Source organism: Oncorhynchus masou, chromosome 5 (genome assembly GCF_036934945.1).
Source record: "Oncorhynchus masou masou isolate Uvic2021 chromosome 5, UVic_Omas_1.1, whole genome shotgun sequence".
NCBI classification, from domain to species: Eukaryota; Metazoa; Chordata; class Actinopteri; order Salmoniformes; family Salmonidae; genus Oncorhynchus; species Oncorhynchus masou.
The window spans coordinates 12,846,934-12,870,485 of NC_088216.1; the positions used below are offsets into that span (position 1 = coordinate 12,846,934).

The following is a 23,552-nucleotide window of genomic DNA, read 5'->3' on the forward strand; positions in this document are numbered from 1 at the left end:
CAGTTTATTTATTTGACATGTTGATAAGATGGAGAGCGGACCCTTTAAAGGAAATTGTACACTGTCTCTTTAAGCACGCATCAACCAGTAGCCCTACGTCGATCCACGATTGCACACGCGCATGGTTAACTAAAACAATATTTTCTTCACTTTTATCATTCTTCCTATGATTGGCATTACACTGTCTAATTGTGTAATACAACTTGTATCGCTTTATTTGGCGAGCTACTGAGTCTGCGCACTAGGGAGCAATAAGGAACTCAACTATCATTCTAATAAAATCCCATGCAGAGCTACGTGGTTGACACAAACACAGCTTGGCCATTTTGAGTGATCGATTGTCATTGAGTAACTTTACTTAGCTCGATGTGCTACTAAAGGCTTCATCTAACGCCAGATCAAATCATCTCCGGGACAGGTACACACATTGAAACGACCTAGAACTTGGAGAAAACCATGCCGAAGCCGAGCGCTTCCAAGGCGACAGGGAAGACCCGCAGGTTCATCAGTGGTGTGGTGGAAGGTGAGAGTTCTACTCGTCATCACGTCAATTGGTCTACCTACTGTAAAATGTCAATCAAATAGCGTGCTGTAGGAAAGGCCCACAAATAGTGTCTGTTTTGATTCAATGTAGTTACATTACGCCACATATTTCAGTGCATGTGTCAGATTATAATATGGTACATTTGGATATACACCATATTAAACTCAGCAAAAAAAAGAAACGTCCTCTCACTGTCAACTGCGTTTATTTTCTAATTCTAGGAGGGCATTTTAGTTCTATTAAGACATTGTAATTGTATTAAGACATTCAAATTCCATGAGGACATTCTAGTTCTATGAAGACTTGAATTATCTGAGTAAATTTTTAGTTCTGAGTACATTCTAGTTCTATGGGTACATTCTAGTTCTATGAGTACATTCTAGTTCTATGAGTACATTCTAGTACTATGAGTACATTCTAGTTCTATGAGTACATTCTATGAGAAAATTGTAGTTCTATGAAGACATTGTAAACGCAGCAAAAAAATAAATGTCATCACTGTCAACTGCGTTTATTTTCAGCAAACTAAACGTGTAAATATTTGTATGAACATAAGGTTCAACAACTGAGACATAAACTGAACAAGTTCCACAGACATGTGACTAACAGAAATGGAATAATGTGTCCCTGAACAAAGGAGGGGTCAAAAGTAACAGTCAGTATCTGGTGGCCACCAGCTGCATTAAATACTGCAGTGCATCTTCTCCTCATGGACTGCACCAGATTTTCCAGGTCTTGCTGTGAGATGTTACCCCACTCTTCCACCAAGGCACCTACAAGTTCCTGAACATTTCTGGGGGAATGGCCCTAGCCCTCACCCTCCGATCCAACAGGTCCCAGACGTACTCAATGGGATTAAGATCCGGGCTCTTCGCTGGCCATGGCAGAACACTGACATTCCTGTCTTTCAGGAAATCACGCACAGAACGAGCAGTATGGCTGGTGGCATCGTCATGCTGGAGGGTCATGTCAGGATGAGCCTGCAGGAAGAGTAACACATGAGGGAGGAGGATGTCTTCCCTATAACGCACAGCGTTGAGATTGCCTGCAATGACAACAAGCTCAGTTTGATGATGCTGTGACACACCGCCCCAGACCATGACGGACCCTCCACCTCCAAATCGATCCCGCTCCAGAGTACAGGCCTCGGTGTAACTCTCATTCCTTCGACAATAAACGCAAATCCGACCAACACCCCTGATGAGACAAAACCGCAACTCGCAGTGAAGAGCACTTTTTGCCAGTCCTGTTTGGTCCAGCGATGGTGGGTTTGTGCTCATAGGCGACGTTGTTGCCTGTGATTTTTGGTGAGGACCTGCCTTACAACAGGCCTACAAGCCCTCAGTCCAGCCTCTCTCAGCCTATTGCAGACAGTCTGAGCATTGATGGAGGGATTGTGCGTTCCTGGTGTAACTCGGGCAGTTGTTGTTGCCATCCTGTACCTGTGCAGCAGGTGTGATGTTCGGATGTACCGATCCTGTGCAGGTGTTGTTACACGTGGTCTGCCACTGCGAGGATGATCAGCTGCCCGTCCTGTCTCCCGGGCCACATCTGCAGTCCTCATGCCTCCTTGCAGCATGCCTAAGGCACGTTCACGCAGATGAGCAGGGACCCTGGGCACATCTGCAGTCCTCATGCTCCTTGCAGCATGCCTAAGGCACGTTCACGCAGATGAGCAGGGACCCTGGGCACATCTGCAGTCCTCATGCTCCTTGCAGCATGCCTAAGGCACGTTCACGCAGATGAGCAGGGACCCTGGGCATCTTTCTTTTTGTGTTTTTCAGAGTCAGTAGAAAGGACTCTTTAGTGTCCTAAGTTTTCATAACTGTGACCTTAATTGCCTACCGTCTGTAAGCTGTTAGTGTCTTAACAACCGTTCCACAGGTGCATGTTCATGAATTGTTTATGGTTCATTGAACAAGTATGGGAAACTGTGTTTCAACTCTTTACAATGAAGATCTGTGAAGTTATTTTGATTTTTACGAATTATCTTTGAAAGACAAGGTCCTGAAAAGGGGACATTGTTTTGTTGTTGCTGAGTTTATATCAGGGCTGGGAAACTCCAGTCCTGAGGGGTGGAGGGGTGTCACATTCCCCCATCTCTAGCAAACACAGCTGATTTAAGCTAATTGCATTCTAAACTGAAGACGACTATTAGTTGATCATTGGAGTCAGGTGTGTTAGCTGAGGCAAAAACAGTGACACCAATCAGGCTCTGGAGGACCGGAGTTACCAATCCCATTTACAGTACCAGTCAAAAGTTTGGACACACTTAATCATTCCAGGGTTTTTCTTTATTTTTTACTATTTTCTACATTGTAGAATAACAGTGAAGACATCAAAACTATGAAATAACACATATGGAATCATGTAGTAAGCAACAAAGTGTTCAACAAATGAAAATATATTTTATGTTCTTCAAAGCAGCCACCCGTTGCCTTGATGACAGCTTTGCTCTGTGCCCCACATTATGCCTGACAACTGTAAACGTTTATGACCTTTGCTTCACTCAGGCTTTTACGGGCGACCATGGACTATGGAACAGAGGACTGAGCTTTTCCAAAGGTAGTAAACCATTTCTAAACACACACTCACCAATACTCTTTCTCTCCCTCTTCATCATCCTCTTTCTCTCCCTCTTCATCATCCTCTTTCTCTCCCTCTTCATCAGTCTTTCTCTCCCTCTTCATCATCCTCTTTCTCTCCCTCATCATCCTCTTTCTCTCCCTCTTCATCAGTCTTTCTCTCCCTCTTCATCATCCTCTTTCTCTCCCTCTTCGTCACAGGGAACTTATTATCCACCTTGTTCCTTTCACCGATCCAGCCCTTACAGGAAGTTGTTCCTTTCACCGATCCAGTCCTTACAGGAAGTTGTTCCTTTCACCGATCCAGCCCTTACAGGAAGTTGTTCCTTTCACCGATCCAGCCCTTACAGGAAGTTGTTCCTTTCACCGATCCAGCCCTTACAGGAAGTTGTTGCTTTCACCGATCCAGCCCTTACAGGAAGTTGTTCCTTTCACCGATCCAGTCCTTACAGGAAGTTGTTCCTTTCACCGATCCAGTCCTTACAGGAAGTTGTTGCTTTCACCGATCCAGCCCTTACAGGAAGTTGTTCCTTTCACCGATCCAGTCCTTACAGGAAGTTGTTCCTTTCACCGATCCAGCCCTTACAGGAAGTTGTTGCTTTCACCGATCCAGTCCTTACAGGAAGTTGTTGCTTTCACCGATCCAGTCCTTACAGGAAGTTGTTGCTTTCACCAGCCCTTACAGATCCAGCCCTTACAGGAAGTTGTTCCTTTCACTCCAGATCCCAGCTTTACAGGAAGTTGTTGCCAGAAGTGTCTTACACAGTGTGTTTGTTTTGTACCGAAGTGTCTCACACAGTGTGTTTTTGTTTGTGTAGAGAGCAGAAGTGTCTCACACAGTGTGTTTTTGCTTTTCCAGAAGTGTCTCACACAGTGTGTTTGTTTGTGTAGAGAGCAGAAGTGTCTCACACAGTGTGTTTTTGTTTGTGTAGAGAGCAGAAGTGTCTCACACAGTGTGTTTGTTTGTGTAGGGAGAAGAAGTGGGGTCTGAACACGTACCTCTACGCCCCTAAAGATGACTACAAACACAGAATGTACTGGAGGGACCTGTACTCACCTGAGGAGGCAGGTTAGGAGGACACAGCGTCTCACACACACACACGCACACACACACACACACACAGCGTTGCAAACCCCTGACCCCTGTGGCCTATCAGTACCACCTAGTTACACCCCACCCTTAGTTCAGATAAGAGACATAGTGATTGTGATGTGTGTTGTTGTTGTTGTGGCGTTGCCTAGGAGATGCAGCTCCATACTGATGATATGTTGTCATGTCAGATCATCGTTGATGCCCTCACTTTGACCTGAAGATCCACTCCCATTTACCTTTTGATCTACTTTGATTTAATTGATCTACTTAGCAACTATCGCATTGTTGTGAAAGCCTCTGTCTCGAATGACACCATTTCCCTCAGATAGTAGAAGTAGATGGTGCACATCTTCAGGTCGTCATTTTGAGACTTGATCAAATAAAATGTGTTCTTGTCAATCCATTTACCTGGTTAAGTGAAGTTAAAATGGTCTTTTTATTTTACTTTGACGTGGCACCCTCTTCCCTAATCTATACAGCATGTACAGGATATATAATGCACGACCTTTGACCTGGTCAAAAGTAGTGCACTATAACGGGAATAGGGGGCCATTTGGGGTGAATCTTAATCTTCTGTTCCAGAGAAACTGGTTGCTCTGATAACTGCAGCGAAGAAGAACGGAGTGGACTTCATCTACGCCATCTCCCCTGGATTGGACATCACATTCTCCAACCCCAAAGAGGTTGCCACCCTGAAGAGGAAACTGGACCAGGTGATGTTCTAGAACGATGGTAACCTAGAACTGGACCAGGTATGTTCTAGAACCATGGTAACCTAGAACTGGACCAGGTGATGTTCTAGAACCATGGTAACCTAGAACTGGACCAGGTGATGTTCTAGAACCATGGTAACCTAGAACTGGACCAGGTGATGTTCTAGAACCATGGTAACCTAGAACTGGACCAGGTGATGTTCTAGAACCATGGTAACCTAGAACTGGACCAGGTGATGTTCTAAACCATGGTAACCTAGAACTGGACCAGGTGATGTTCTAGAACCATGGTAACCTAGAACTGGACCAGGTGATGTTCTAGAACCATGGTAACCTAGAACTGGACCAGGTGATGTTCTAGAACCATGGTAACCTAGAACTGGACCAGGTGATGTTCTAGAACCATGGAACCAGAACTGATGTGTTCTAGAACCATGGTAACCTAGAACTGGACCAGGTGATGTTCTAGAACCATGGTAACCTAGAACTGGACCAGGTGATGTTCTAGAACCATGGTAACCTAGAATTGGACCAGGTGATGTTCCAGAACCATGGTAACCTAGAACTGGACCAGGTGATGTTCTAGAACCATGGTAACCTAGAACTGGACCAGGTGATGGTATTAGAACTATGTTTAGAGAGAAAAGCTGATTTCTCCTCCCCTCCTCTTCCAGGTGAGTGGATTTGGCTGCAGAACCATGGTAACCTAGAACTGGACCAATGTTCCAGAGGTACCTAGAACTGGATGTGTCCGAACCATGGAAAAGCTGGCATTCAGCTCGAACTGTTTAGAGAGAAAAGCTCCTCAGGTGAGTGGTCAGTTCCTTCTCCCTCCTCTTCGACGACATCGAGACAGAGATGTGTCCGGCGGACAAGCAGGCATTCCTCTGGGACAGCCTGGGACAGTTCCTTCTTCTGCCCCACAGGTGAGCTCAGACCATCACCACAGAATCAGAATGATCTAGAATGGAAGAACGGTCAGTCAGACCCATAGAAATAGAATCAGAAGGATCTAGAATGGAAGAACGGTCAGTCAGACCCATAGAAATAGAATCAGAAGGATCTAGAATGGACGAACGGTCAGTCAGACCCATAGAAATAGAATCAGAAGGATCTAGAATGGAAGAACGGTCAGTCAGACCCATAGAAATAGAATCAGAATGATCTAGAATGGAAGAGCAGTCAGACCATAGAAAGTCAGACCCATAGAAACAGAATCAGAAGGATCTAGAATGGAAGAACGGTCAGTCAGACCCATAGAAATAGAATCAGAAGGATCTAGAATGGAAGAACGGTCAGTCAGACCCATAGAAATAGAATCAGAAGGATCTAGAATGGACATTCTAATTCCATATCAACATTCCAATGTCAGACAACCGCACAGTGAGAAGGTCATTGTAATTAAAAGCAGTGTTCCATTACATGTTGGTTGCTGGCAGCCATATTGGACACAACCCTGTTTTAAGATTCAATATAAATGATTTATTTTCTCACAATTTGCTGCTTTTTGCAAGTGTCGTCAAGGACTAGAATGTCTGTGTGTGTTGTGGTTTGTTTCAGATTACTGTGCAGCATTCTGCACTCCTAACGTCTCCCAGTCGGCCTACCTTCACACTGTGGGAGGGAACCTCCTACCTGGGATTGATGTTCTCTGGACAGGTGAGAGCAGCCAGGAAGTCACTTTCCTTCCTTTTGTTGTCCACCAACTATGGTCTGTTTGCTAATTTCGCTCCTGGAATGTTTCCTCGGATGAGTGAGTTTTAAGGACATTACAAAGCGCAGTGTTAAGACTATCAGGCATCCCATCTAACCCACTCTATGCTATCCTGTCCTGCAGGTCCTAAGGTGGTGTCGCACCACATCACGGTAGAGTCCATTGTAGAGGTGTCCTCCGTCCTGAAGAGGGCGCCGGTTATCTGGGACAACATCCACGCCAATGACTACGACCCCCAGAGAATCTTCATGGGACCATACAAGGTGTATATTAACACTGTGACCCCAGGGGATGAGACCATACAAGGTGTCTTAACACTGTGACCCCAGGGGATGAGACCATACAAGGTGTCTTAACACTGTGACCCCAGGGGATGAGACCATACAAGGTGTCTTAACACTGTGACCCCAGGGGATGAGACCATACAAGGTGTCTATTAACACTGTGACCCCAGGGGATGAGACCATACAAGGTGTCTATTAACACTGTGACCCCAGGGGATGAGACCATACAAGGTGTCTATTAACACTGTGACCCCAGGGGATGAGACCATACAAGGTGTCTATTAACACTGTGACCCCAGGGGATGAGACCATACAAGGTGTCTATTAACACTGTGACCCCAGGGGATGAGACCATACAAGGTGTCTATTAATACTGTGACCCCAGGGGATGAGACCATACAAGGTGTCTATTAACACTGTGACCCCAGGGGATGAGACCATACAAGGTGTCTATTAACACTGTGACCCCAGGGGATGAGACCATACAAGGTGTCTATTAACACTGTGACCCCAGGGGATGAGACCATACAAGGTGTCTATTAACACTGTGACCCCAGGGGATGAGACCATACAAGGTGTCTATTAACACTGTGACCCCAGGGGATGAGACCATACAAGGTGTCTATTATTAATAGACTTTTCTATTCACCTTCTATTGTGGAAGGTTTATGATGATTATTGTCTTTTCAACCACTATTGCCTATATAATGCACAACTATTGCACTAGCAGCAGTGTTCCAGCAGCAGCAGTGTTCCAGCAGCAGCAGTGTTCCAGCAGCAGCAGTGTTCTAGCAGCAGTGTTCTAGCAGCAGTGTTCTAGCAGCAGCAGTGTTCTAGCAGCAGTGTTCTAGCAGCAGCAGTGTTCTAGCAGCAGCAGTGTTCTAGCAGCAGCAGTGTTCTAGCAGCAGCAGTGTTCCAGCAGCAGCAGTGTTCTAGCAGCAGCAGTGTTCTAGCACCAGCAGTGTTCTAGCAGCAGCATTGTTCTAGCAGCAGCAGTGTTCTAGCAGCAGCAGTGTTCTAGCAGCAGTGTTCTAGCAGCAGTGTTCTAGCAGCAGCAGTGTTCTAGCAGCAGCAGTGTTCTAGCAGCAGCAGTGTTCTAGCAGCAGCAGTGTTCTAGCAGCAGCAGTGTTCTAGCAGCAGCAGTGTTCTAGCAGCAGCAGTGTTCTAGCAGCAGCAGTGTTCCAGCAGCAGCAGTGTTCTAGCAGCAGTGTTCTAGCAGCAGCAGTGTTCCAGCAGCAGCAGTGTTCCAGCAGCAGCAGTGTTCCAGCAGCAGCAGTGTTCTAGCAGCAGCAGTGTTCTAGCAGCAGCAGTGTTCTAGCAGCAGCAGTGTTCTAGCAGCAGCAGTGTTCTAGCAGCAGCAGTGTTCTAGCAGCAGCAGTGTTCTAGCAGCAGCAGTGTTCTAGCAGCAGTGTGGTAGACAGGGAGTATGTTAATAGTCTGTATACTTCTGGCCCTTCCTTGGACACTGTGCTTTCTACCCTCCAAACGAGCTTCAATGCCATACAACTCTCCTTCCGTGGCCTCCAACTGCTCTTAAACGCTAGTAAAACCAAATGCATGCTTTTCAACGGTTCACTGCCTGCACCCGCACGCCCGACTAGCATCACCACCCTGGATGGTTCCGACCTAGAATATGTGGACATCTATAAGTACCTAGGTGTCTGGCTAGACTGTAAACTCTCCTTCCAGACTCATATCAAAAATCTCCAATCTAAAATCAAATCTAGAGTCAGCTTTCTATTCCGCAACAAAGCCTCCTTCACACACGCCGTCAAACTTACCCTAGTAAAATTTGTAAGTCGCTCTGGATAAGAGCGTCTGCTAAATGACTTAAATGTAAATGTTAAATGTAAAACTGACTATCCTTCCGATCCTCGACTTCGGCGATGTCATCTACAAAATAGCTTCCAATACTCTACTCAGCAAACTGGATGCAGTTTATCACAGTGCCATCCGTTTTGTTACTAAAGCACCTTATACCACCCACCACTGCGACTTGTATGCTCTAGTCGGCTGGCCCTCGCTACATATTCGTCGCCAGACCCACTGGCTCCAGGTCATCTACAAGTCCATGCTAGGTAAAGCTCCGCCTCATCTCAGTTCACTGGTCACGATGGCAACACCCACCCGTAGCACGCGCTCCAGCAGGTGTATCTCACTGATCATCCCTAAAGCCAACACCTCATTTGGCCGCCTTTCCTTGCAAAAATCGCTGAAGTTGGAGACTTTTATCTCCCTCACCAATTTCAAACATCTGCTATCTGAGCAGCTAACCGATTGCTGCAGCTGTACATAGTCCATCGGTAAAAAGCCCACCCAATTTACCTACCTCATCCCCATACTGTTTTTATTTATTTACTTTTCTGCTCTTTTGCACACCAGTATCTCTACCTGTACATGACCATCTAGAACATTTATCACTCCAGTGTTAATCTGCAAAATTGTAATTATTCGCCTACCTCCTCATGCCTTTTGCACACAATGTATATAGACTCTCTTTTTCCTACTGTGTTATTGACTTGTTTATTGGTTTACTCCATGTGTAACTCTGTGTTGTTGTCTGTTCACACTGCTATGCTTTATGCTTTTATCTTGGCCAGGTCGCAGTTGCAAATGAGAAATTGTTCTCAACTAGCCTGGTTAAACCTGGTTAAATAAAGGTGTTCTTAACTAGCCTACCTGGTTAAATAAAGGGGAAATTAAAATAGTAGATGTAGAATAATAGAGAAGTTTTTCTCCTCCACTACTGTGGTCCTCTTCTAGTGGGTCTTGGGAACAATTTCACCCCCCCCCCCCTAATTCGCTACATGTCTTCCTCTTCTTAGGATCGTCCCACAGACCTGATCCCCAAGCTGAGAGGGGTGCTGACCAACCCTAACTGTGAGTACCACCCTAACTTCGTGGCGATCCATACCCTGGCAACGTGGTGCCGGTCTGAAGGAGGACGAGTAGGAGGACAGAGAGACGTGGAGATGAGTGAGTATCTATGGGGTGATACTGTTTTACTCCTTTTAATGTCTGTGAGGCAGCTTGATGTACAAGTAACCCCTGGACAGGACGCTAGTCTATCGCAGGGCCTCGCCCCCAATCCATCCCCTGAGTGCCATGCAGAGAGGCCTCGCCCCCAATCCATCCCCTGAGTGCCATGCAGAGAGGCCTCGCCCCCAATCCATCCTCTGAGTGCCATATGACTCAACCTGGGGGATCGAACCCCCAACTTTCCAATCTTAGGATGAACCACAATGCCAATGAGTTAAATCAACCCTAAACTACGTCATCACCCCAGCAGGTGGTGATGATGATGAGGCAGGCTCAGACCCCTGCTACAGCCCCAAGAGAGCCCTCACCCTGGCCCTGACTGACTGGCTACAGGAGTTCCTCAGCACGGACCAGCCTGGAGGTACAGAAGGGAAAGATGACCAACCAAGAGGGCAGCTTCAACATTCAATTCAATACAACTTTATTTATCCCCTCGTGGGCAAACGCATGAAAACAACACATCTTCGTCTCCATGCGGACCGTGATTCCAGATCCACTTTTTAATTACATCTACTCATTGTGAAGAGATAAAACGGATGAATTAACTCTCTGGCTGTCGTCTTCACCTCAGGCCTTCGACCTCTGAACCCCACCCACCTGAAGAAAGAGTCCTCTGACGAGGAGCCCATGCAGACTGACGTGGGAGACCCCGTGTACGTGCCAGGTTCTGGGGACAACCCCCTGTTCACTGCAGAACCCCTGACCCTGGACGATCTCCAGCTCCTCTCAGAACTGTTCTACCTGCCGTATGAACACGGTTCTACTGCTAGAACCATGCTGACGGAACTGGACTGGCTCAAAGCACACAGAGAAGCAGTGGGAGATGCAGAGACTGAGATGGTGAGGAGGGTGTGTGTGTTGGGACTGAGATGGTGAGGAGTGTGTGTGTGTTGGGACTGAGATGGTGAGGAGTGTGTGTGTGTTGGGACTGAGATGGTGAGGAGTGTGTGTGTGTGTTGGGACTGAGATGGTGAGGAGTGTGTGTGTGTGTTGGGACTGAGATGGTGAGGAGTGTGTGTGTGTGTGTTGGGACTGAGATGGTGAGGAGTGTGTGTGTGTGTGTTGGGACTGGGATGGTGAGGAGTGTGTGTGTGTGTGTTGGGACTGAGATGGTGAGGAGTGTGTGTGTGTGTGTGGGACTGAGATGGTGAGGAGTGTGTGTGTGTGTGTTGGGACTGGGATGGTGAGGAGTGTGTGTGTGTGTGTTGGGACTGAGATGGTGAGGAGTGTGTGTGTGTGTGTTGGGACTGGGATGGTGAGGAGTGTGTGTGTGTGTGTTGGGACTGGGATGGTGAGGAGTGTGTGTGTGTGTGTTGGGACTGGGATGGTGAGGAGTGTGTGTGTGTGTTGGGACTGAGATGGTGAGGAGTGTGTGTGTGTGTGTTGGGACTGAGATGGTGAGGAGTGTGTGTGTGTGTGGGACTGAGATGGTGAGGAGTGTGTGTGTGTGTGTTGGGACTGAGATGGTGAGGAGTGTGTGTGTGTGTGTTGGGACTGAGATGGTGAGGAGTGTGTGTGTGTGTGTTGGGACTGAGATGGTGAGGAGTGTGTGTGTGTGTGTGTTGGGACTGAGATGGTGAGGAGTGTGTGTGTGTTGGGACTGAGATGGTGAGGTGTGTGTGTGTGTGTGTGTTGGGACTGAGATGGTGAGGAGTGTGTGTGTGTGTGTGGGACTGAGATGGTGAGGAGTGTGTGTGTGTTGGGACTGAGATGGTGAGGAGTGTGTGTGTGTGTTGGGACTGAGATGGTGAGGAGTGTGTGTGTGTGTGTTGGGACTGAGATGGTGAGGAGTGTGTGTGTGTGTGTTGGGACTGAGATGGTGAGGAGTGTGTGTGTGTGTGTTGGGACTGAGATGGTGACTGAGATGGTGAGGAGTGTGTGTGTGTGTGGGACTGAGATGGTGAGGACTGTGTGTGTGTGTGTGTGGGACTGAGATGGTGAGGAGTGTGTGTGTGTGTTGGGACTGAGATGGTGAGGAGTGTGTGTGTGTTGGGACTGAGATGGTGAGGTGTGTGTGTGTGAGATGGTGGGACTGAGATGGTGAGGAGTGTGTGTGTGTTGGGACTGAGATGGTGAGGACTGAGACTGGGATGAGGAGTGTGTGTGTGTGTGTGGGACTGAGATGGTGAGGAGTGTGTGTGTGTGTGTTGGGACTGAGATGGTGAGGAGTGTGTGTGTGTGGGACTGAGATGGTGAGGAGATGGTGAGGGACTGAGATGGTGTGTGTGTGTGTTGGGACTGAGATGGTGAGGAGTGTGTGTGTGTGTGGGACTGAGATGGTGAGGAGTGTGTGTGTGTTGGGACTGAGATGGTGAGGAGTGTGTGTGTGTGTGGGACTGAGATGGTGAGGAGTGTGTGTGTGTGTTGGGACTGAGATGGTGAGGAGTGTGTGTGTGTTGGGACTGAGATGGTGAGGAGTGTGTGTGTGTGTTTGGGACTGAGATGGTGAGGAGTGTGTGTGTGTGGGGGACTGAGATGGTGAGGAGTGTGTGTGTGTGTGTGGGACTGAGATGGTGAGGAGTGTGGGACTGTGTGTGTGTTGGGACTGAGATGGTGAGGAGTGTGTGTGTGTTGAGATGGGACTGAGATGGTGAGGAGTGTGTGTGTGTGTGGGACTGAGATGGTGAGGAGTGTGTGTGTGTGTTGGGACTGAGATGGTGAGGAGTGTGTGTGTGTTGGGACTGAGATGGTGAGGAGTGTGTGTGTGTTGGGACTGAGATGGGACTGAGATGGGACTGAGGAGGAGATGGTGAGGAGTGTGTGTGTGTGGGACTGAGATGGTGAGGAGTGTGTGTGTGTTGGGACTGAGATGGTGAGGAGTGTGTGTGTGTGTTGGGACTGAGATGGTGAGGAGTGTGTGTGTGTGTGTTGGGACTGAGATGGTGAGGAGTGTGTGTGTGTGTGTGTTGGGACTGAGATGGTGAGGAGTGTGTGTGTGTGTTGGGACTGAGATGGTGAGGAGTGTGTGTGTGTGTTGGGACTGAGATGGTGAGGAGTGTGTGTGTGTTGGGACTGAGATGGTGAGGAGTGTGTGTGTGTGTTGGGACTGAGATGGTGAGGAGTGTGTGTGTGTTGGGACTGAGATGGTGAGGAGTGTGTGTGTGTTGGGACTGAGATGGTGAGGAGTGTGTGTGTGTTGGACTGAGATGGTGAGGAGTGGACTGAGATGGTGAGGAGTGTGTGTGTGTGTGTTGGGACTGAGATGGTGAGGAGTGTGTGTGTGTGTTGGGACTGAGATGGTGAGGAGTGTGTGTGTGTTGTTGGACTGAGATGGTGAGGAGTGTGTGTGTGTTGTTGGGACTGAGATGGTGAGGAGTGTGTGTGTGAGGAGTGTGTTGGGACTGAGATGGTGAGGAGTGTGTGTGTGTGTTGGGACTGAGATGGTGAGGAGTGTGTGTGTGTGTGTTGGACTGAGATGGTGAGGAGTGTGTGTGTGTTGGGACTGAGATGGTGAGGAGTGTGTGTGTGTGTGGGACTGAGATGGTGAGGAGTGTGTGTGTGTGTGTGGTGGGACTGAGATGGTGAGGAGTGTGTGTGTGTGTGTTGGGACTGAGATGGTGAGGAGTGTGTGTGTGTGTTGGGACTGAGATGGTGAGGAGTGTGTGTGTGTGTGTGGTGGGACTGAGATGGTGAGGAGTGTGTGTGTGTGTGGGACTGAGATGGTGAGGAGTGTGTGTGTGTGTGGGACTGAGATGGTGAGGAGTGTGTGTGTGTGTTGGGACTGAGATGGTGAGGAGTGTGTGTGTGTGTGTGTGGGACTGAGATGGTGAGGAGTGTGTGTGTGTGTGGGACTGAGATGGTGAGGAGTGTGTGTGTGTGTTGGGACTGAGATGGTGAGGACTGAGATGGTGAGGAGTGTGTGTGTGTTGGGACTGAGATGGTGAGGAGTGTGTGTGTGTGTGGGACTGAGATGGTGAGGAGTGTGTGTGTGTGAGATGGTGGGACTGAGATGGTGAGGAGTGTGTGTGTGTGTGGGACTGAGATGGTGAGGAGTGTGTGTGTGTTGGGACTGAGATGGTGAGGAGTGTGTGTGTGTTGGGACTGAGATGGTGAGGAGTGTGTGTGTGTGTGGGGACTGAGATGGTGAGGAGTGTGTGTGTGTTGGGACTGAGATGGTGAGGAGTGTGTGTGTGGGACTGTGTGAGGAGTGGGACTGAGATGGTGAGGAGTGTGTGTGTTGTGGACTGAGATGGTGAGGAGTGTGTGTGTGTTGGGACTGTGTTGGGACTGAGATGGTGAGGAGTGTGTGTGTGTGGGACTGAGATGGTGAGGAGTGTGTGTGTGTTGGGACTGAGATGGTGAGGAGTGTGTGTGTGTTGGGACTGAGATGGTGAGGAGTGTGTGTGTGTGTGTGGGACTGAGATGGTGAGGAGTGTGTGTGTGTGTTGGGACTGAGATGGTGAGGAGTGTGTGTGTGTGTGTGTGTGTTGGGACTGAGATGGTGAGGAGTGTGTGTGTGTTGGGACTGAGATGGTGAGGAGTGTGTGTGTGTGTTGGGACTGAGATGGTGAGGAGTGTGTGTGTGTGTGTTGGGACTGAGATGGTGAGGAGTGTGTGTGTGTTGGGACTGAGATGGTGAGGAGTGTGTGTGTGTGTGTGTGTTGGGACTGAGATGGTGAGGAGTGTGTGTGTGTGTTGGGACTGAGATGGTGAGGAGTGTGTGTGTGTGGGGACTGAGATGGTGAGGAGTGTGTGTGTGTGTTGGGACTGAGATGGTGAGGAGTGTGTGTGTGTGTGGGACTGAGATGGTGAGGAGTGTGTGTGTGTGTGTGGGACTGAGATGGTGAGGAGTGTGTGTGTGTGTGGGACTGAGATGGTGAGGAGTGTGTGTGTGTGTGGGACTGAGATGGTGAGGAGTGTGTGTGTGTTGGGACTGAGATGGTGAGGAGTGTGTGTGTGTGTGGGACTGAGATGGTGAGGAGTGTGTGTGTGTGTTGGGACTGAGATGGTGAGGAGTGTGTGTGTGTTGGGACTGAGATGGTGAGGAGTGTGTGTGTGTGTTGGGACTGAGATGGTGAGGAGTGTGTGTGTGTTGGGACTGAGATGGTGAGGAGTGTGTGTGTGTTGGGACTGAGATGGTGAGGAGTGTGTGTGTGTTGGGACTGAGATGGTGAGGAGTGTGTGTGTGTGTGGGGACTGAGATGGTGAGGAGTGTGTGTGTGTGTTGGGACTGAGATGGTGAGGAGTGTGTGTGTGTGTGTGTGGGACTGGTGAGATGGTGTGTTGGGACTGGATGGTGGAGTGTGTGTGTGTGTTGGGACTGAGATGGTGAGGAGTGTGTGTGTGTGTGGGACTGAGATGGTGAGGAGTGTGTGTGTGTGTGGGACTGAGATGGTGAGGAGTGTGTGTGTGTTGGGACTGAGATGGTGAGGAGTGTGTGTGTGTTGGGACTGAGATGGTGAGGAGTGTGGGACTGAGATGGTGGAGTGTGTGTGTGTGTTGTTGGGACTGAGATGGTGAGTGTGTGTGTGTTGGGACTGAGATGGTGAGGAGTGTGTGTGTGTGTGTGTGTTGGGACTGAGATGGTGAGGAGTGTGTGTGTGTGTGGGACTGAGATGGTGAGGAGTGTGTGTGTGTTGGGACTGAGATGGTGAGGAGTGTGTGTGTGTTGGGACTGAGATGGTGAGGAGTGTGTGTGTGTTGGGACTGAGATGGTGAGGAGTGTGTGTGTGTGTGTTGGGACTGAGATGGTGAGGAGTGTGTGTGTGTGTGTTGGGACTGAGATGGTGAGGAGTGTGTGTGTGTGTGTTGGGACTGAGATGGTGAGGAGTGTGTGTGTGTTGGGACTGAGATGGTGAGGAGTGTGTGTGTGTGTTGGGACTGAGATGGTGAGGAGTGTGTGTGTGTTGGGACTGAGATGGTGAGGAGTGTGTGTGTGTGTGGGACTGAGATGGTGAGGAGTGTGTGTGTGTGTTGGGACTGAGATGGTGAGGAGTGTGTGTGTGTGTTGGGAGTGTGTGTGTGTTGGGACTGTGTGTGTGTGTTGGGACTGAGATGGTGAGGAGTGTGTGTGTGTGTTGGGACTGAGATGGTGAGGTGTGTGTGTGTGTGTGTGTGGGACTGAGATGGTGAGATGGTGTGTGTGTGTGTTGGGACTGAGATGGTGTGATGTGTGTGTTGGGACTGAGATGGTGAGGAGTGTGTGTGTGTGTTGGGACTGAGATGGTGAGGAGTGTGTGTGTGTGTTGGGACTGAGATGGTGAGGAGTGTGTGTGTGTGTGGGACTGAGATGGTGAGGAGTGTGTGTGTGTGTTGGGACTGAGATGGTGAGGAGTGTGTGTGTGTGTTGGGACTGAGATGGTGAGGAGTGTGTGTGTGTTGGGACTGAGATGGTGAGGAGTGTGTGTGTGTTGGGACTGGGATGGTGAGGAGTGTGTGTGTGTGTGTGTTGGGACTGAGATGGTGAGGAGTGTGTGTGTGTGTTGGGACTGAGATGGTGAGGAGTGTGTGTGTGTGTTGGGACTGAGATGGTGAGGAGTGTGTGTGTGTGTTGGGACTGAGATGGTGAGGAGTGTGTGTGTGTGTGGGACTGAGATGGTGACTGAGATGGTGAGGAGTGTGTGTGTGTGTTGGGACTGAGATGGTGAGGAGTGTGTGTGTGTGTTGGGACTGAGATGGTGAGGAGTGTGTGTGTGTGTTGGGACTGAGATGGTGAGGAGTGTGTGTGTGTGTTGGGACTGAGATGGTGAGGAGTGTGTGTGTGTGTTGGGACTGAGATGGTGAGGAGTGTGTGTGTGTGTTGGGACTGAGATGGTGAGGAGTGTGTGTGTGTGTTGGGACTGAGATGGTGAGGAGTGTGTGTGTGTGTTGGGACTGAGATGGTGAGGAGTGTGTGTGTGTGTTGGGACTGAGATGGTGAGGAGTGTGTGTGTGTGTTGGGACTGAGATGGTGAGGAGTGTGTGTGTGTGTTGGGACTGAGATGGTGAGGAGTGTGTGTGTGTGTTGGGACTGAGATGGTGAGGAGTGTGTGTGTGTGTGGGACTGAGATGGTGAGGAGTGTGTGTGTGTGTTGGGACTGAGATGGTGAGGAGTGTGTGTGTGTTGGGACTGAGATGGTGAGGAGTGTGTGTGTGTGTGGGACTGAGATGGGACTGAGATGGTGAGGAGTGTGTGTGTGTGTGGGACTGAGATGGTGAGGAGTGTGTGTGTGTGTGGGACTGAGATGGTGAGGAGTGTGTGTGTGTGTTGGGACTGAGATGGTGAGGAGTGTGTGTGTGTTGGGACTGAGATGGTGAGGTGTGTGTGTGTGTGTGTGGGACTGAGATGGTGAGGAGTGTGTGTGTGTGTTGGGACTGAGATGGTGAGGAGTGTGTGTGTGTGTGTGGGACTGAGATGGTGAGGAGTGTGTGTGTGTGTTGGGACTGAGATGGTGAGGAGTGTGTGTGTGTGTTGGGACTGAGATGGTGAGGAGTGTGTGTGTGTTGGGACTGAGATGGTGAGGAGTGTGTGTGTGTGTGTTGGGACTGAGATGGTGAGGAGTGTGTGTGTGTGTGTTGGGACTGAGATGGTGAGGAGTGTGTGTGTGTTGGGACTGAGATGGTGAGGAGTGTGTGTGTGTGTGTTGGGACTGAGATGGTGTTGGGACTGAGATGTGAGGAGTGTGTGTGTGTTGGGACTGAGATGGTGAGGAGTGTGTGTGTGTGTGTTGGGACTGAGATGGTGAGGTGTGTGTGTGTGTGTTGGGACTGAGATGGTGAGGAGTGTGTGTGTGTGTTGGGACTGAGATGGTGAGGAGTGTGTGTGTGTGTTGGGACTGAGATGGTGAGGAGTGTGTGTGTGTGTTGGGACTGAGATGGTGAGGAGTGTGTGTGTGTGTTGGGACTGAGATGGTGAGGAGTGTGTGTGTGTGTTGGGACTGAGATGGTGAGGAGTGTGTGTGTGTTGTTGACTGAGATGGTGTGTGTGTGTGTTGGGACTGAGATGGTGAGGAGTGTGTGTGTGTGTTGGGACTGAGATGGTGAGGAGTGTGTGTGTGTGTTGGGACTGAGATGGTGAGGAGTGTGTGTGTGTTGGGACTGAGATGGTGAGGAGTGTGTGTGTGTGTTGGGACTGAGATGGTGAGGAGTGTGTGTGTGTTGGGACTGAGATGGTGAGGAGTGTGTGTGTGTGTTGGGACTGAGATGGTGAGGAGTGTGTGTGTGTGTTGGGACTGAGATGGTGAGGAGTGTGTGTGTGTGTTGGGACTGAGATGGTGAGGAGTGTGTGTGTGTGTGTTGGGACTGAGATGGTGAGGAGTGTGTGTGTGTGTGGGACTGAGATGGTGAGGAGTGTGTGTGTGTGTTGGGACTGAGATGGTGAGGAGTGTGTGTGTGTTGGGACTGAGATGGTGAGGAGTGTGTGTGTGTGTTGGGACTGAGATGGTGAGGAGTGTGTGTGTGTGTTGGGACTGAGATGGTGAGGAGTGTGTGTGTGTGGGACTGAGATGGTGAGGAGTGTGTGTGTGGTTGGGACTGAGATGGTGAGGAGTGTGTGTGTGTGTTGGGACTGAGATGGTGAGGAGTGTGTGTGTGTTGGGACTGAGATGGTGAGGAGTGTGTGTGTGTTGGGACTGAGATGGTGAGGAGTGTGTGTGTGTTGGGACTGAGATGGTGATGGTGAGGAGTGTGTGGTGTGTGTGTGTGTGTTGGGACTGAGATGGTGAGGAGTGTGTGTGTGTTGGGACTGAGATGGTGAGGAGTGTGTGTGTGTGTTGGGACTGAGATGGTGAGGAGTGTGTGTGTGTTGGGACTGAGATGGTGAGGAGTGTGTGTGTGTTGGGACTGAGATGGTGAGGAGTGTGTGTGTGTTGGGACTGAGATGGTGAGGAGTGTGTGTGTGTTGGGACTGAGATGGTGAGGAGTGTGTGTGTGTGTTGGGACTGAGATGGTGAGGAGTGTGTGTGTGTGTGGGACTGAGATGGTGAGGAGTGTGTGTGTGTGTGTGGGACTGAGATGGTGAGGAGTGTGTGTGTGTGTTGGGACTGAGATGGTGAGGAGTGTGTGTGTGTGTGGGACTGAGATGGTGAGGACTGAGATGGTGTGTGTGTGTGTTGGGACTGAGATGGTGAGTGTGTGTGTGTTGGGACTGAGATGGTGAGGAGTGTGTGTGTGTGGGACTGAGATGGTGAGGAGTGTGTGTGTGTGTGGGACTGAGATGGTGAGGAGTGTGTGTGTGTGTGTTGGGACTGAGATGGTGAGGAGTGTGTGTGTGTGTTGGGACTGAGATGGTGAGGAGTGTGTGTGTGTTGGGACTGAGATGGTGAGGAGTGTGTGTGTGTTGGGACTGAGATGGTGAGGAGTGTGTGTGTGTGTGTTGGGACTGAGATGGTGAGGAGTGTGTGTGTGTGTTGGGACTGAGATGGTGAGGAGTGTGTGTGTGTGTTGGGACTGAGATGGTGAGGAGTGTGTGTGTGTGTTGGGACTGAGATGGTGAGGAGTGTGTGTGTGTGTTGGGACTGAGATGGTGAGGAGTGTGTGTGTGTGTTGGGACTGAGATGGTGAGGAGTGTGTGTGGGGACTGAGATGGTGAGGAGTGTGTGTGTGTGTGTGGGACTGAGATGGTGAGGAGTGTGTGTGTGTGTTGGGACTGAGATGGTGAGGAGTGTGTGTGTGTTTGGGACTGAGATGGTGAGGAGTGTGTGTGTGTGTTGGGACTGAGATTGGGACTGAGATGGTGACTGAGATGGTGTGTGTGTGTGTTGGGACTGAGATGGTGAGGTGTGTGTGTGTGTTGGGACTGAGATGGTGAGGAGTGTGTGTGTGTGTGGGACTGAGATGGTGAGGAGTGTGTGTGTGTGTGGGACTGAGATGGTGAGGAGTGTGTGTGTGTTGGGACTGAGATGGTGAGGAGTGTGTGTGTGTGTTGGGACTGAGATGGTGAGGAGTGTGTGTGTGTGTGGTGTGAGATTGTGAGGAGTGTGTGTGTGTGTTGGGACTGAGATGGTGAGGAGTGTGTGTGTGTGTTGGGACTGAGATGGTGAGGAGTGTGTGTGTGTGTGTGGGACTGAGATGGTGAGGAGTGTGTGTGTGTTTGGGACTGAGATGGTGAGGAGTGTGTGTGTGTGTTGGGACTGAGATGGTGAGGAGTGTGTGTGTGTGTGGGACTGAGATGGTGAGGAGTGTGTGTGTGTTGGGACTGAGATGGTGAGGAGTGTGTGTGTGTTGGGACTGAGATGGTGAGGAGTGTGTGTGTGTTGGGACTGAGATGGTGAGGAGTGTGTGTGTGTGTGTGGGACTGAGATGGTGAGGAGTGTGTGTGTGTGTTGGGACTGAGATGGTGAGGAGTGTGTGTGTGTGTTGGGACTGAGATGGTGAGGAGTGTGTGTGTGTGTTGGGACTGAGATGGTGAGGAGTGTGTGTGTGTGTTGGGACTGAGATGGTGAGGAGTGTGTGTGTGTTGGGACTGAGATGGTGAGGAGTGTGTGTGTGTGTGTTGGGACTGAGATGGTGAGGAGTGTGTGTGTGTGTTGGGACTGAGATGGTGAGGAGTGTGTGTGTGTGTGGGACTGAGATGGTGAGGAGTGTGTGTGTGTGTTGGGACTGAGATGGTGAGGAGTGTGTGTGTGTGTGTTGGGACTGAGATGGTGAGGAGTGTGTGTGTGTGTGGGGACTGAGATGGTGAGGAGTGTGTGTGTGTGTGTGGGACTGAGATGGTGAGGAGTGTGTGTGTGTGTTGGGACTGAGATGGTGAGGAGTGTGTGTGTGTGTTGGGACTGAGATGGTGAGGAGTGTGTGTGTGTGTGTGGGACTGAGATGGTGAGGAGTGTGTGTGTGTGTGTTGGGACTGAGATGGTGAGGAGTGTGTGTGTGTGTGGGACTGAGATGGTGAGGAGTGTGTGTGTGTGTGGGACTGAGATGGTGAGGAGTGTGTGTGTGTGTTGGGACTGAGATGGTGAGGAGTGTGTGTGTGTGTGGGACTGAGATGGTGAGGAGTGTGTGTGTGTGTGTTGGGACTGAGATGGTGAGGAGTGTGTGTGTGTGTTGGGACTGAGATGGTGAGGAGTGTGTGTGTGTGTTGGGACTGAGATGGTGAGGTGTGTGAGATGTGTGTGTGTGGGGACTGAGATGGTGTGTGTGTGTGTGTGGGACTGAGATGGTGAGGAGTGTGTGTGTGTGTGTTGGGACTGAGATGGTGAGGAGTGTGTGTGTGTGTGGGACTGAGATGGTGAGGAGTGTGTGTGTGTGTTGGGACTGAGATGGTGAGGAGTGTGTGTGTGTTGTTGGGACTGAGATGGTGAGGAGTGTGTGTGTGTGTGTTGGGACTGAGATGGTGAGGAGTGTGTGTGTGTGTTGGGACTGAGATGGTGAGGAGTGTGTGTGTGTTGGGACTGAGATGGTGAGGAGTGTGTGTGTGTGTTGGGACTGAGATGGTGAGGAGTGTGTGTGTGTGTTGGGACTGAGATGGTGAGGAGTGTGTGTGTGTGTGGGACTGAGATGGTGAGGAGTGTGTGTGTGTGTGGGACTGAGATGGTGAGGACTGAGATGGTGAGGAGTGTGTGTGTGTGTTGGGACTGAGATGGTGAGGAGTGTGTGTGTGTTGGGACTGAGATGGTGAGGAGTGTGTGTGTGTGTGGGACTGAGATGGTGAGGAGTGTGTGTGTGTGTTGGGACTGAGATGGTGAGGAGTGTGTGTGTGTGTGGGACTGAGATGGTGAGGAGTGTGTGTGTGTTGGGACTGAGATGGTGAGGAGTGTGTGTGTGTGTGTTGGACTGAGATGTGAGTGTGTGTGTGTTGGGACTGAGATGGTGAGGAGTGTGTGTGTGTGTTGGGACTGAGATGGTGAGGAGTGTGTGTGGGACTGAGATGGTGAGGAAGTGTGTGTGTGTGTGTGTTGGGACTGAGATGGTGAGGAGTGTGTGTGTGTGTGTTGGGACTGAGATGGTGAGGAGTGTGTGTGTGTGTTGGGACTGAGATGGTGAGATGGTGACTGGATGTGTGTGTGTGTGTGTTGGGACTGAGATGGTGAGGAGTGTGTGTGTGTGTGTGTTGGGACTGAGATGGTGAGGAGTGTGTGTGTGTGTGTTGGGACTGAGATGGTGAGGACTGAGATGGTGAGGAGTGTGTGTGTGTGTGTTGGGACTGAGATGGTGAGGATGTGTGTGTGTGTGTTGGGACTGAGATGGTGAGGAGTGTGTGTGTGTTGTTGACTGAGATGGTGAGGAGTGTGTGTGTGTGTGTTGGGACTGAGATGGTGAGGAGTGTGTGTGTGTGTGTTGGGACTGAGATGGTGAGGAGTGTGTGTGTGTGTGTTGGACTGAGATGGTGAGGAGTGTGTGTGTGTTGTTGGGACTGAGATGGTGAGGTGTGTGATGGGACTGAGATGGTGAGGAGTGTGTGTGTGTTGGGACTGAGATGGTGAGGAGTGTGTGTGTGTTGGGACTGAGATGGTGAGGAGTGTGTGTGTGTTGGGACTGAGATGGTGAGGAGTGTGTGTGTGTGTGTGTTGGGACTGAGATGGTGAGGTGTGTGTGTGTGTGTGGGACTGAGATGGTGAGGAGTGTGTGTGTGTTGGGACTGAGATGGTGAGGAGTGTGTGTGTGTGGGACTGAGATGGTGAGGAGTGTGTGTGTGTGTGGGACTGAGATGGTGAGGAGTGTGTGTGTGTGTGTGGGACTGAGATGGTGAGGAGTGTGTGTGTGTGTGGGACTGAGATGGTGAGGAGTGTGTGTGTGTGTTGGGACTGAGATGGTGAGGTGTGTGTGTGTGTGTTGGGACTGAGATGGTGAGGAGTGTGTGTGTGTGTTGGGACTGAGATGGTGAGGAGTGTGTGTGTGTGTGGGACTGAGATGGTGAGGAGTGTGTGTGTGTTGGGACTGAGATGGTGAGGAGTGTGTGTGTGTGTTGGGACTGAGATGGTGAGGAGTGTGTGTGTGTGTTGGGACTGAGATGGTGAGGAGTGTGTGTGTGTGTGTGGGACTGAGATGGTGAGGAGTGTGTGTGTGTTGGGACTGAGATGGTGAGGAGTGTGTGTGTGTGGGACTGAGATGGTGAGGAGTGTGTGTGTGTTGGGACTGAGATGGTGAGGAGTGTGTGTGTGTTGGGACTGAGATGGTGAGGAGTGTGTGTGTGTTGGGACTGAGATGGTGAGGAGTGTGTGTGTGTTGGGACTGAGATGGTGAGGAGTGTGTGTGTGTGAGATGGTGACTGAGATGGTGAGGAGTGTGTGTGATGGTGTGTGTGTGTGTGGGACTGAGATGGTGAGGAGTGTGTGTGTGTTGGGACTGAGATGGTGAGGAGAGTGTGTGTGTTGGGACTGAGATGGTGAGGAGTGTGTGTGTGTTGGGACTGAGATGGTGAGGAGTGTGTGTGTGTGTGGGACTGAGATGGTGAGATGTGTGTGTGTGTGTGAGATGGTGAGGAGTGTTGGTGTGGGACTGAGATGGTGAGGAGTGTGTGTGTGTGTGTGTGTGGGGACTGAGATGGTGAGGAGTGTGTGTGTGTGTTGGGACTGAGATGGTGAGGAGTGTGTGTGTGTTGGGACTGAGATGGTGAGGAGTGTGTGTGTTGGGACTGAGATGGTGAGGAGTGTGTGTGTGTTGGGACTGAGATGGTGAGGAGTGTGTGTGTGTTGGGACTGAGATGGTGAGGAGTGTGTGTGTGT

General features: G+C 50.1%; 1 protein-coding gene across 1 annotated transcript in view; it reads left to right on the forward strand.

Moving 5' to 3' along the window:
• The first annotated feature begins 90 nt into the window (after positions 1-90).
• Positions 91-23,552, forward strand: part of ogal (O-GlcNAcase like) — a 34,365-nt gene continuing 10,903 nt past the window's right edge. The window contains 12 exon segments of the mRNA XM_064957154.1: positions 91-523; positions 3,058-3,109; positions 4,101-4,198; positions 4,805-4,935; positions 5,610-5,626; positions 5,754-5,829; positions 5,831-5,861; positions 6,496-6,594; positions 6,773-6,912; positions 9,759-9,909; positions 10,220-10,333; positions 10,544-10,812. Of these exon segments, the coding sequence (XP_064813226.1) occupies positions 457-523; positions 3,058-3,109; positions 4,101-4,198; positions 4,805-4,935; positions 5,610-5,626; positions 5,754-5,829; positions 5,831-5,861; positions 6,496-6,594; positions 6,773-6,912; positions 9,759-9,909; positions 10,220-10,333; positions 10,544-10,812 (1,245 nt within the window). The 5' untranslated portion in view covers positions 91-456.